Source organism: Cynoglossus semilaevis, chromosome Z, assembly GCF_000523025.1.
Source record: "Cynoglossus semilaevis isolate Cse_v1.0 chromosome Z, Cse_v1.0, whole genome shotgun sequence".
In the NCBI taxonomy this organism is placed as follows: Eukaryota; Metazoa; Chordata; class Actinopteri; order Pleuronectiformes; family Cynoglossidae; genus Cynoglossus; species Cynoglossus semilaevis.
Genome location: NC_024328.1, coordinates 14,022,683 through 14,036,445, shown reverse-complemented (window position 1 = coordinate 14,036,445; position 13,763 = coordinate 14,022,683). Strand labels below are relative to the sequence as shown.

The 13,763-nt window shown below is 45.6% G+C and overlaps 1 protein-coding gene across 1 annotated transcript; it reads right to left on the bottom strand.

The window, feature by feature from the left end:
* Positions 1-149: 149 nt before the first annotated feature.
* LOC103397982 (zinc finger MIZ domain-containing protein 2-like) lies at positions 150-12,746 on the bottom strand. The gene is given in 21 exon segments (XM_008336448.3): positions 150-1,510; positions 1,852-2,046; positions 2,148-2,320; positions 2,455-2,747; positions 3,432-3,500; positions 3,588-3,655; positions 3,755-3,912; positions 4,004-4,109; positions 4,797-4,928; positions 5,024-5,102; positions 5,191-5,332; positions 5,800-5,989; positions 6,157-6,249; positions 6,334-6,452; positions 6,559-6,718; positions 6,809-7,048; positions 7,220-7,376; positions 7,456-7,664; positions 7,858-7,972; positions 8,573-8,675; positions 12,238-12,746. Coding segments are annotated over 20 exon segments (2,856 nt in total). The 5' UTR covers positions 8,623-8,675; positions 12,238-12,746; the 3' UTR covers positions 150-1,402.
* Positions 12,747-13,763: the final 1,017 nt, after the last annotated feature.

The window sequence follows — 13,763 nt, the reverse complement described above, 5'->3', positions numbered from 1 at the left end:
AAGCTGTAATAGCTGCAAAAGGTGGACCGACATCATATTGAACTCTGGGTTAGGAATGGGATGGCACTTCAGTTCATAGTATGAGTCAAGGCAGGTGAGCGAATACTTTTGGTAATATAGTGTATAAACCAACAACAGGTTCCCACAAGTTTGTCTTTCCAGTGTGTGTTTATTAAATTACAAAGGTTATTAATATTATCATCATTTGTACTGTTATTATGATTATTGGACCAAACAGAGTGATCATGGACAGTTTTTTTTGGAGAAGCCACTGGGACATGGAGACGTCACAACCATCTGGACTCTAGTCACTTTACAACACACAGAATAACGATGAGCATGAGGATGACGACAGACTTTTTTTTTTTCCAAAAATTTTCGGATATACAAGCTGTGGCGATGGTTGGAAAGAACGAGCAAAAAAAAAAAAAAAAAACTCATTTCAATATTTTTTTTTCCTACACCCGGTCACATCGCCGTCCTCGTCTTTGGCCGACCCTGTCCCCTGGTCGCCGTCTTCAGGGCGAAAAATGTTCACTAGAAATAAACCCCAGATGGGAGCAGATTCTGTCAAATTTGGACAACGTGGTTTGGACGAATGGTTCAGCTTTGGTCCGGGTCACACTTTCATTTCAAAATATTCTATAAAAACCAACATTAGGGCTTGGGCTGAGTGGAACACCCCACAGATGCAAGGTAATCTATATCTCTCTCATAAGAAGTGTTGAAGTGTCAGTTCAGAACATTTTATTGGGTCGGGCATATCGTTGTCCTCGGTGTTAATCCTCCACATCGGAAACAAGTCAAACTGTCCCTTTAAAGCTCATCTTTATCTACAGATAGGGTTAAAGAGACTTAGCTCGTTAGCCACAGGACTGCACTCGGTCCTGGTCGCTGCTGAAGGCGGACGGTGGGAAGGAAAACAAAAGCAGTATTGGCAGAAAAACACCGGAACGCTGGAGACTCGACGATGAGGCCGTCGCTCAGCAGCGACGTAGAGACTCGACTGCACGTGGCTACAGTCTATGGCAGCCGTTTGTTAGCAGTTAGCTTCTCAGCTCTGATAAAGGAATGAGGGATAAAGCATCAAAATAGTTTCCCAAATAAAGAAAAAACAAAACAAAATAAAAAACAAATAAAATAAAATTACTATCAAGTTCACAGTCACACATCAAAGAGTTTTTTGTTTAAAAGTTGTTTTTTTTTTCATTTTTCACTTGGATTTTATCGTCCCCCGAAATCTTGTGCAGACCGCAGCCATGTTGGACCGACAGTGATGGCAGGCGAGGAGACGAGAGTTCGTTTTTTTCTTTTCTCTTTTACATCGGAGTCCATTTTTAATTTCATGAGGTGTGCAAGTAAGTCCGCGCGAGTGTGAGTGCGTGTATGTGTGTTTGTGTCTTCAGTTGTTCTCGAACAGTGACAGCAGGTCATCGTTGTTGTTGCTGGGCAGATCAGGCGGGCCCAGGTAGGACAGCAGCTCGTCAGGATTGGTCAACTCGGGAAGCAGCTGCGAAGAAACGGGGAAAGTTGAGCTTTTTTTTTTTCGGTTCTGAACAGGACTGGCTAACACTTCTAGCTTATTTCCCAAATCGACAAACAAACATTAAAAAATCAGACAGAAGTAGACGATAGAAATTTTTCTTGGTTTTGTGTCTTTAAGAAAGTCTATTTGTCTTTGTCAGTACTGCAGTAGCAGCATTCGATAGTCACGACTGTAGACACTGCCCTCTGGTCAAAGGTGATACAAGTCAATTTTACGACTAAAAAAAAAAAAAAAAAACCTAATGTGGAATATTTTGTCATTAATTTTGTAAAAAGTTTGAGAGTCCGATTCTCTGTGGTACGTACATCCAGAGAAGGTTCCGGCACATCCGCGGACCCCACGAGACTGAAGGAGCTGTCGGCCTGTAGTCGGGGGTTGGGGTTGCTACGCTGCATTAACTGAGTGCCGCCCCCCAGCTGTGAGTTGCCCTGTAGACTCTGTGACTGCTGGGCGAGTGAAGCACCATGCGAAGTGGAGTCAAGACGTCCTGAGGCTGGTATCTGAGGGCAGACGAAGGAGGAGGAGGAGGAGAGAATAAGAACAGGAGGAGAGAAGGAGGTGACGAAGGAAGGATGTGAGGAACGAGAAAAGAAAAACTCACCTGTCCTGTGAGAGGGTGTGGGGGAGGCTTGTCGGGGGTGAGGAGGGCACTGGAGAGTTCAGACTGATAGGACAGAGGGGGAGGACCAGGGGAGGAGAAATCCGCTCCCATCCCCGGAGTCCCTGGACCACTGAAGTCAGAGAAAGTCCCAGACTGGGCTGAATAGGACGGAGCTGAAGGAGAAGGAAAGTCGACCAGAGTTATCTACTGACCGTCTACTGACCATCTACTGTCAACTGACCGTCTACTGACCATATATTGATTGTCATATTCAGTGCTTTTTGATAATTACCGTTCTGTGTCCTACCTGGTCCTGGATATTCCGGGGTGTTGCTGTTGTTATTGCTGCCCCCTGCAGGTAGGGAAGAATAGGGCATGGGGGAAGACGAGGAGGCGGCGGGGGCCGTGGAGGAGGAGGGGGCTGGACCGAGCGATGCGATCATCTCCATTACGCTGGGCAGGACCATATGACTTGGGCTGAGCGTCCTGCAGCGCTTCAACACGGGGCCGTCCGACTCCTCCTTCACGTGGATGTCCGGCTTCACCGGGACGGGTTTCCAGCTGCAGACGGGGTCGATGGTGATCTCCTCGTACTCCGAGCTGAGGGACAACAACAGGGGGCGTTATTTCGGCACATTGATATGGGATCAAATCCCCAGTCTAATATTCCTGGTGTTCATTTCTTCCCTACTGATTCCAAATGTTGTTTCAATGTTAGCCTACAGCAGGGGTATCAAACTCATTTCCACCAGGGGGCCACATCAGCAATACAGTTCCCCTTGAAGGGCCGGTTCTAACTGGAAAACTGTATAGATCAAGGGGCCCCAAACCCCGGTCTGCGGACCAGTACCAGTCCATAAGTCATTTGGTACCGGGCCACAGTGGGACACAATTAAAAAAATGTACTTCATTTTTACTAATCAATAACTCAATAACAGACTAATAAATGTTTCTGCAATTGATTATTTGTTCAAGCTACAAATATCGTTCAGTGCTGTGTAATTAATTTTTTTTAAATTAAATAGGTAAAAAACTCTAAATGCTTCTTAAGCTCCCCGGGGCAACACAAAACGGCTTGGCGGGCCGCATTTGGCCCCCGGGCCTTGAATTTGACACATATGGCCTACAGTACCGCAATATATACTATTGTTGCCCCTGTGTCGGGATAGGTTTCGTATCGCCAGATTGTTGCCAATACACCCCCTAGTGGAAACTTTTGGTATATACCTTTGTTTTTTTTTTCTCTCCAATTCCTTCCATTGTTACTGTTGGGTTCGCACTTACTTTTGAACGTAGATGAGGATTCCTAGCATGTACTGATCCACCTCCAGACCTTCTAACAGAGCGGTTTAACTGCACGCACACACACACACACACACGTTATTATAATGAAACAATATATAACAATATGGCGACACATTGTGCACTTGTTGCTCCTACTTGCACACGGGGCATCTCCAGGTCCCTCTCTCACAGTTAAGTTGCAGGTACGACTCCAGGTCGAAACACTGTGGGGTAGAGAGAAGGCGTGAGCTTGTCACAGGTAAAAAAATAAAAAAAAAATAAAAAAAATTGCTGTGTGGACTCATGCGATTGGCTGCTCTGACCTGTATGTGTCGGCAGTCGTGACCTCTGGCCGGGAGCTGGATGCGGCGGAAAGTGATCGGACACTTTAGAGAGACTCTGATGGCTGTTTGCTCCACGCCGTCTTCGCCGTTTAACCCGGGAGTCCCAGGGATGGAGCCACTGCTGAAGTTCCGCTTTACTTAAGAGACGAAGAGGGGAGCGGGGGGTCAGAGGAGCTAAGAGGTAGGTTTTAAAGTCTTTGGAAGTAAAAAAAAAAAAAAAGGACTCACTCTTGGTGACGCAGTGCTCTGCGGGCAGCAACCTCTTCTTCATCAGACCCTGGAGCACAGAGCGAACTGACGGACGATGGACCAGCTGGAGGACAAACAGGTGGGACTGCAAAGAAGAAGAAGGGGGACGGGGGAAGGGGTGTCATTTTTATATGGTTTGCGGACAGTCATCGTACGACGGCATCAAGGGTCGTGTTTACAACTACTGCATGGATCTGGTACAACTAGAGACGTGGAATACCGCGGCCCCTGTAGTACATATGCCAGGCCTGTGAGTGGCGCTGTGTCAGCCACGCGCTAACATGCTTTCACCGGAAGAAGGTGAACAGCAGGTTTGCAAAAAAAAACCAAAAAAACAATAGACATGCACATCGTAAGTAAACTCGAGATGGCTAACTGTAGCACCGACTAGCCAAATTAGCTTCACGATCACGGTCAATTTTTTTTTTTTTTACAAATTACAAATTCAACTCCATATAGTTGAGAGTGCAGTGCCCCCTGTCGTTACTTTATTTTCAAAATAGATCACGTAGTATCTACATTTAAAAAAAATATATTGTTGAGAGCACATAATCCAGCCCTGTAGATGGCAGTAATGCACCTAAAGTTTGTTCGTCAGCTGAGGAGCGGACGGACAGGATTCTCCTGAGTGACATCACTCAATCACGTCAACATCAACACTGATGTGCTGCTAAAGGTCCGGCGATGTGTCTCAAGCTGTGGGCTGCGGACACAGCACCGTAACCTCTGACCTCTGACCCTTGAAATGCGGCGTGTTATTTTTTTTTCTTACACAGCAGCAGGCGGTGACGGTGATCTGGATGGTGTTCCTGCCCGGCTGACACACTTGTTTCAGGTACAGGGGCTTGTGGGAGGTTTTGTTGTCGCCTCGCTCGATGGTGAGAGGAGTTGCGTTGACGCTGACCTGTGGAGAAGAGCGAAGAAACGGTCAAATAAAAAAACAGGACACACGGCGACCGCGGAACAGATGGGAGTTCGGGGGGTACGAACTGGTCAGACCTGCACCGAGGCGGGCCAGTTAGTGTTCATCTGCCGGTCCTCGTGGTGGTAACACTTAAACTGGAGCTCCAGATCCGGTCTGGAACACAAACAGTGACGGGTGTCAGTATTCCGATTGGAAACAGGAAGCAGGAAGTGAAGACCACCCACGGACCGCCCGCTCTCACCTCATGATAAGCGTTTTGTAGACGGACTCTCGCAGCTGGAAAACGTGGTTGCTCACAGCCAGGTTGTGCTCCAACCTGAACGGCTCTAGGACGACACCGTCGCGCACGGGGAAGGTCAGCCGCAGTTCGTCACTGGGATTTCCTGCGGGCGGTGAACACAGCACAGAGGAGATGTTTAAGGACACACCCGACATCCTACCGAACGTATGCGTTTCACAGACGCGGTTATCAAACTATGGTTCGCGTACCATATGGTACTGTTACTATGAAATATAATGTAATGATGAAATATTTCACATTACTGTTCTTCAAAGTTGGCAAGTACTTGGAGAAACAAATATTTTCAGATGTTTTTCTCAATTTAAAAAGTTTGAAAAACTGCTAATCTAGAAACATTTTAAATAAAAAAAAATTAATTTAGACGAAATTAAAAAAATAAACAAAAAACGTCAATCCTGATCAGTATTTGGAGTTCTTCGTTTATTACTCTTTATGTCCAAGTTTGAACACATGGATAACAGCACCCTCTAGTGGGACCTTATGTATCCTACTTCAGAAAGTTGTACTACTTCAAATTTCAATGTTAATGAAATGTAAAAATTCTCTTACCTGTAGGGGGGGGCGGAGGCAGACCAGCCATGTTGGGTTTAATGTCTGGTAGGAAGGCGGAGGGCGGTGGCTTGATGTCACTGTTGCCCGGCGACATATAGGGAGGCGCCATGGAGCCGCTAGGGGTGATGGGCGGCGTTGGATTACCAGGCACCGGGGAGGAGGGGTAACCTGGCAACCCTCGACCAGGCTGGGAAGAGGGAGAGATAAAGGGGGGAGGACGGGGGTGACTTATTAGGATGTTCTAAGACCCCTGAAGTGCTCTGGCGCCCTCCAGTGGTGGTGTGCCCCACACTTAGAACCACTGGTGTGACCACGCACGGTTAATTGTGTTTATGCGTTGAAAGCTTTCCTCACCCCGGAAGGTTGACTGAAGGAGTTGTAGACACCACCGGGGCCCCCTGCTGTCAGTGCGTTCAAACCTCCACCCTGACCATTCAGTTGTTCCTGCTGGAAAAAAAAAAGTTTTATTTAAGTTATTTACTTATTAGTCGGAAAATATTTACACACCAATGAAAATATCACACTATTCACCTTGTAGTACTGCGAGTTGGGGGGCCCAGAAGGAGGGTATTGGGGCAAGGGCATCTTGTGACTCTGATAGGAGGGTGAGGAGCCAGAACGTTGGGGGGCGGGGCCTGCACCACCGGGACCTGAAGGTAAACAGACACAGAATCATGGACTCAGGTTAAAAAAAAAAAAAGTCACATATTTTTTTATATTAAAATTTTAAAATATACTATAAACATAAAATCCTACCTGGGTGGTACTGCATGTTAGGTCCAGGGTATGGACCAGGTCCAGAATGGCCGCCTCCACCTGAACCGGGCAACGCACCGCCAGCACCACCGGGGCCTGACATCACGTTGACGCTGGAACCCACTGGGACACCGTACTGCTGAGAGACTCCGGGGAACGACTGAGACGCAGACGGGTTGAGTTTTAGTTTTAGTACATACTTATATACTATACTACTACATTATTAGACGGGATCGTACTAACAACTCACCTCAGAGTACGGTCGTTTCAGACCCTGCTGGGGCCTCAGGTGACCCTGCTGTGGTCCGGGACCATAGTTTGGATGCTGGGAGACCCTCTGTGGGCCTCCAGGTCCGTACATGGGCCCCATCGAAGGAGGGACCCTGGCGGGTCCTCCTGGCCCGGGCCCCATACCTGCCGGACTCATGTTCGGAGGACCTCGGGGGCCGGAGTGGGACATGAACTGACTGTTGTAGGCCGGACCCGGCATCTGAGGAGAGAGTTCGAACACTCGCTTTAACATCAAGCCGTCAGAGCCGCGGTTTGAAAACACTCCTTCTCAACTGCAGCTCTTCACGGGCACAACTCAAACAAACACTTTTTCCAATGGTGAAATATTCCGAAGTATCAACAGAGGGCGCAGTTGAGGTTTTTCTCTCACCTGGCCGTAGTTCATCTCTTGATTCTGCTTCTCCTGGATGGCGGCGACTGTCGCCGTGGCGGTGGCAGTTGCTGTGGCGGCAGCAGCGGCGACGGCGGCGGCCGCGGCCTGAGTGAAGTCGGCCGATCCTCGGGAACCGCCAGGGTTGGAGGGGTAACTGCAGACAGAGAAGGTTCAGTCAGTTCGTATTTATTGGCGATGGTCGAACCCTCGTCGGACTAATCAACCAAACTCACCTGCTCGTGTACCCGCCTGGTCCTCCACTGTAGCCCCCGGTCGGCCGGCCGTACATGCCTTGGTTCATGTAGCCTTTGTTGGGCTCTCCGTAGCCCTGCTGACCCATGTAGCCACCTGGTCCACCGCCCATACCCGGACCGCTGGGGCCCTGCATCATGGGCCCGCCACCGGGGTTGGCGCCGGGTCCCATCACTCCTCCACCGAGACCCTGACAAGACATGTCACATCGTGCTCAGAGTCGGCGGCCACACAAAATGACTTGGCGTGCTGCATTTGGCCCCCGGGCCTCGAGTTTGACACAGGTGCTGTAGATGCACTTTAAGAAGTATCTTAAACCTTGAAAAACACACAGAAAAAAAAAATGCACAGAGGCACATCGCACAGATCTGGTGATGTCATACCTGACTGGCCGAGGGATTGGTCACTCCCCAGACGGTGGTTACCACTGACAGGGATCCGGTGGGCTGGTTGGTGGGCTGCTGCCAGTTGGAGGGGTCATACGAGTAAGAACCTTCACTGCAGACAGAGCAGACGTTTGTTTTTCCCATAGTATCATAAAGGGTCCATTAGTAGAGAATGTGGATGATCATGATCGCTAACGATTAATCACAAATGAATGACTTTTTTTTGTTTGAAATCAACATGTAGGTTCAGAACCAGTTCATCATGAATTGGATCAGTACCAGATCATCATCCGATTCATGATGAAGTGGTACCAAACCTAACCCTAACCCTAGGGGGTTAGGTGGTACTGAACCGGTTCAGTACCACTTCATCATGAACCGGTTCGGTACCACTTCATCATGAATCGGATCATTACCAGTTCATCACAAATTGGTTCAGTACCAATTCATCATGAACCAGTTCATCACGAACCAGTTCAGTACCAGATGATCATCCACCGGTCCAGTACCACTTCTTCATGAATCGGATCAGTACCAGTTCATCACGAATTGGATCAATACCACTTCATCACGAAATGGATCAGTACCAGATCATCATGAACCGGTTCACTCCAGGTTCATCATAAACCGGTTCAGTACCATTTCATCACGAATCAGTTCGGTCACCCCTAGTCCCCCACCCCCCCCGAGGGTGACGTGTTTAGGTGCGTACCTGTGCGAGTTATTGGCCAGTCCAGCCTTCATCTGGTTCAGGGGGTTCATGGTGGACGGGGCTCAGTGAGGTCCGGTCAGACTAGGGGGAGCAGCACGGACCCCTGCAGGACAGAGAGACCACCGCACATTAAGGACATCTTCAATCAGACATGAGAATCGACACGTAAAAAAACCCGCACGCAACGCACAGAACGGACCAGAGGTTTCCACGAACCTACGATCACCAATGTCAGAGAGTTTTAAATCAGGAGGTCTTGGTCAATTTAGTGTCAAAAACGGACAAAACAACAAGAAATATGTTGGTACCGTAGCGTAGCGGTTAGCACACCTGCCTCAAGAAACTGAGAACAGAGAGGGCTGGGTTCGATTTCCAGAGGAATGACATGCTTGGCGCCACCTAAGGGCAATATTTTTTACCCAAAATAATTGTTAGAAATGTATTGTTGGAATACAGTTGCGGGCCACATTGGAAGGTTTGGTGGGCCGTCTTTGGGCCACTAAACTTAAACTTATCTTTATTTTGTCATTTAAAGAATGACAAAATCGAAGTCCGCTTCCTTTTACCACTAGGCCACCACTGCCACTACTGCAGCCCTGAAGAACATGTTTTTTCTTCTTTCATTAATACTGTATATTCTCGTGTATTTTTTTTCTCTTTGTTGTTTCTTTCACCCACAAAGAGTTTCATCTGAAAAAGAATTCCTCCGTGTGGGTTGTTTTTTTTTTTCTTTTCACCAGTGGGAACAATGCTCACCAGAGCAGACGATACGTGTCCAGCGTGTGTCATTTTCCTAAGAAACAGACTTGAACTCCACCCTTCAGTCCACTAGCGTCTTTAGGTCTTATAAATACAAACCGCTTCACCATTGTTTCCCAAAGACTGGGTCCCGACCCTCAGGAGTTTACGATGTTAATGTCTATTGACTTGGGTCACGAAGGTTTGTGACTTTTATAATATAGGTCCCCAGAAAAAAAAACACTGCTTTGCACCGATATTACTGACATACAACAGTATTTTTTTTAAAAAATACGACGGGGCAAACAAACGCGCGGTTAATGTATGCATTCATTGATGCTGACAATTTGTTTAACAACACGTCAAGGCCGTTTTGTTATTTTTTAGGAGCAGTGCCTGTTCATCAGTGTGAGGATTCAAGCCCGGGCGTATACCGCAGTACAACTCCCATACTCCTATAAGCACTGTTATTTAAGGTCTCCTTTAGACAGTGAAGTTAACAGAACGGAATTTTTTTTAAGTGAACGTGAATTATTTTGGGGGGTAAAAAAAGTGTCATACCACTATAGCGCCACATGGTGGATTCAAACCTGCGACCTTCTGATTAATAGTGAGTAAAAGAACACAAGAGCATTTTATCATTTAAACTAATTATTATTTTGGCTCTTCTGAGGCGGGGCAGTTTGTTTCTAAACCTTTTTTTTAGTTCTGCGAGTTTAAAAAAAAAACTATCGTTTCTTAAACGATCTTAAAATGTTCAGACATGTACTGTAGTATTTTGACTTTTCCTTCCCACAGCGTAGGAGTATCGAGTTTAATCGCCTCAAATACCACAGAATTTAATCTTTTAAAAAAAAGAAGGAAAAAAACTGAGAAATGTGTCAAACTGGTTCAGAAACAAACAACGAACATCTAATTAACCCATCGCTGCAGCAGCAAGAAAAACCAACAACGCTGTCCCTTATCATCGAAATCTAGACGCAAAGAGGGTTGTTAAAAATAAGAGACAAAACATGGGGGGCGGGGCCCCTGAAATGACATGTGGTTTAAAAAAAAAACTTAAATTAACTCTCAGATACAAAACTTTGGGAAGAAAATTTAAAAAAAAGAAACACACCACAAAGTCTCGTCTGCATCGATCGAGAGGGACGTGACATCTACGGGCGTCCCTGTGATGTCATCGTGTTCCTGCAATGCGGCCACACCCGCCTGCGGACTCCCCGCTGTTTACATTGATTTTGGCCTCGGCCAGGTGGGTGTCATGTGACTCATCTCTCAGCTGAGTTTCTTTCCCACTCCCACAAACCAGTTCACCAAAACTCAAGTGTTCAAGGGAGAAAAAAAACATTTGTGTGTGTGTGTGTGTAAATGACTGGATTACACAACGCTGACGATGCGTTCGAGGCTCAGGACTTTTCCTTATTCTCCATTGTTTGATTAGTTCACGCTGTGTTTTTTAAGCATAACAACCAACCGATGTTATGTTACGATTATATTTGGACTTCAACCTGTTTTATATTTATTTACCGAAGCATTTTCTCAACTCAAACCTCCGTCAGCTAAAAGTTACAAGACCGGAAATAAAACAAATACAAATATATAATATTTAAATAAAAAAACAATTTGGACTCCTACATATTTTCCTGTTGACTAAATTCTTCAGCGTAGCTAACATTTTTACTTAGGTTATTACAAAACTTTAATTTTAAATTTTAAAAAGGAAAGAGCTGCAAAATTAAACGACTTTTTAAACGAAATTACAACTTTTATTATTATTATTTAAAATGCCTATTCAATTATTATTTTTAATTGAATTTGAACTTTAAAAATAGCCATTTTTAAACAATTCTACATCATAGTCATACTTAAAAAAACTCGAATCACACAAATATATTCATGTGATTTTTTTGACAAAACTTTTTTTTTAAGTTTGACTTTCAGATTCGTCTGTCCTTTGTCATTAATGGGTTTTTTTTAATTATTTTTTTTGAAAGACAAAAAAACACAACAGTCGTCTTTCCATTGCTGTCATAACCGGCTCCATGTTTTTAACATGGTCGGAAATGAGTACAAGTACTGCAAAACAACAACAAATAAAACCCGAATCATAACAGTTCACTTTGAAATAAATGACGTAAAGATTCACGTCACAGACGCGCGTTGTTTGTGTGCATAATACATCATTATAAATTATGTCACTTCCACGAATCCACGCGACGTCGTTCACCTCAGGTGTTCTTCGCCTTTAAACTGCCTCACAGGCGCGTGCACGGCACACACGCGCACGCGACATGTATTACCGCCACGGTGAACGTATGTGTTTGTAATTAAACGTTAGGTTTAGTCGTGTTGACGTTATTCTTCCTCGGGCTAAAAAATAAAAACAACAACCGTCCACTACAAAAAAATAAAAAAATGTGCGGAGACATTTTGAGGTTCTCCCAGTGCTGGAGGAGCTAAAGCTCACCATGCTAACAGCAGTTACTCCTGTGAGTGGCATCGTTGTTAGCATTAGCATGCTACTAGCACGACAGCAACCAACGTCCTGAGGAAAGAAAAAAAAAACAGCCCGAAATTGCTCAGCGGACACGGACACCGAATCGACTCGCCGTCCGTGTGTTTGACATTGACCACGGTGTTCGATATTCAAGCGTTTGCACGAAACACCCACAAACCGAGCCCGTTTCTCCCGTAGCCGCTAGCTTAACTACCCCAGCAGCCTGTGACAATGGAATGTTCTGCAGCTAGCGGTTAGCAACGGCTAGCTCCACTGTCTACAGCACAAAATACAGACATAACGTCGAGATAACGTGTGTTTATCTATTTTAAAACCATCATTCTAAGTTTTAATTTATCCATTAAATCTGTATTAAAACATCACCCGAAATAACCGACGCATATACACAATGGCTGGGATGCCGACCTACCTCCTCTACTTCCCCGGTGTCCGAGTCCTGCTTCGGTTTACCGTCGTGTCCTACGCTCCTCCGGCTGGGGCTACGGTGTGTAAAGTACGGAGAACCGTCGCGGTCAGTCCCCACGGCGGGGTGTCCTGGTCCTCCACGGGCCTGCTATCCAAAAGAGTTTCAAGAAATCCCTTCAGAGAAGCCCGGTTTCACCCAGCCTTCTGCTCGTTCCAGCTGCCCAGCTTGTCCTCCCCTACCTCCGTGCTGCTGCCACCGCCACAACGGCCGCCGCTGCTGCCGGCCTTTACGTCTTATTATCCGGCGTCGGTAAGCGACACCATCCCCCACAGCTTTGAGGTTGTTTTCTTTCCCCGAATTTTATTTCCACAGAAATAAGTTGTATTTTAAAAGGGAGTGATCCGGTTAGTGTGTGGAGGTTGCTGCCTGAATCGCGTCACTGTGTTTCCACTGCATCGTTCCTGCCGGTAGGAGAAAACCTGCAGGTCGGAGCGCAGAACTGCAACGACCCGAGGCGAGAAAGGGGAGGGGGTGAGGGAGGGGGGATTGCAAAGGAGCGAGAGCAGGGAGGAGGAGGATGGGGGTGGGGAGAAAAGAGCGTGAGACACGGAGACACGGGGGGGGAGATGAGGAGTGAGAAATTAAGAAAAGAGTGACGACGGAGGAAGTTGGAGAGAGAGAGAAAAAAAAGTGATGACGTCTTCATCCGAAAGAATGTCGCCCTCTACCTGTGTTGTTCTTTTTTGGGGGGTAGGTGCAAATGTTAACCAATGGAATAAAAAAAAAAGAGAAAAGACCCAATAACCTGAGAGTAATAGGGTTTAAAGCAGTAGACACAGTGTAGTACAATCACAAACAACAACAACAGCGCCCCCTGTGCAAAAAAGAGAAAAAGGCAAAGACTACAAAATGATATTTCCCCCCGCTGTTTAGTAAAAATAACAAAAATAATGATCGGAATCAGCTGGTAATATAAGTTAATAAATAAGAAATACTTTAAAATACTTTTACTTTTTAAGTATTTTTCGTAGAAGTTCAAATTCCTAAAGTAACGTGTGTACTGTTCCTCAATAAAACTGCACACGTAAAACAATAAAGTAGTACTACAAAAAATTCAATTTTACGACCACACACAACTACCAACAGATGGGGGGAAACAATTCCCGTGTGTACCACTAGAGGGAGCTAAAGATTCACCAGTTGTACACATACCGCAGTTTAAGAACCACCGATTCAGGCTAAAATCAGGTAGGAGTAATACTGTACATGTGGCCACCGTACTGCACAACAGCGCCCACTGTAGGTGATGTAGTAAAATGAAGTATACTGTAAAATATATAATTTAAATATACCCCCCCCCAAAAAAAAGAAAGAAAAGAGAATCATAATATACCGAGTATACATGTGAAATTTTTAAGAAATGCTTAATAAAACCGCAAAATTATTTTAAAAAAAATCAAATAATAATAAATGTAAAAAAGAAAATAAATATCTGTAATTTGCATTAAATTAAAGTCAGTTTCATGAGA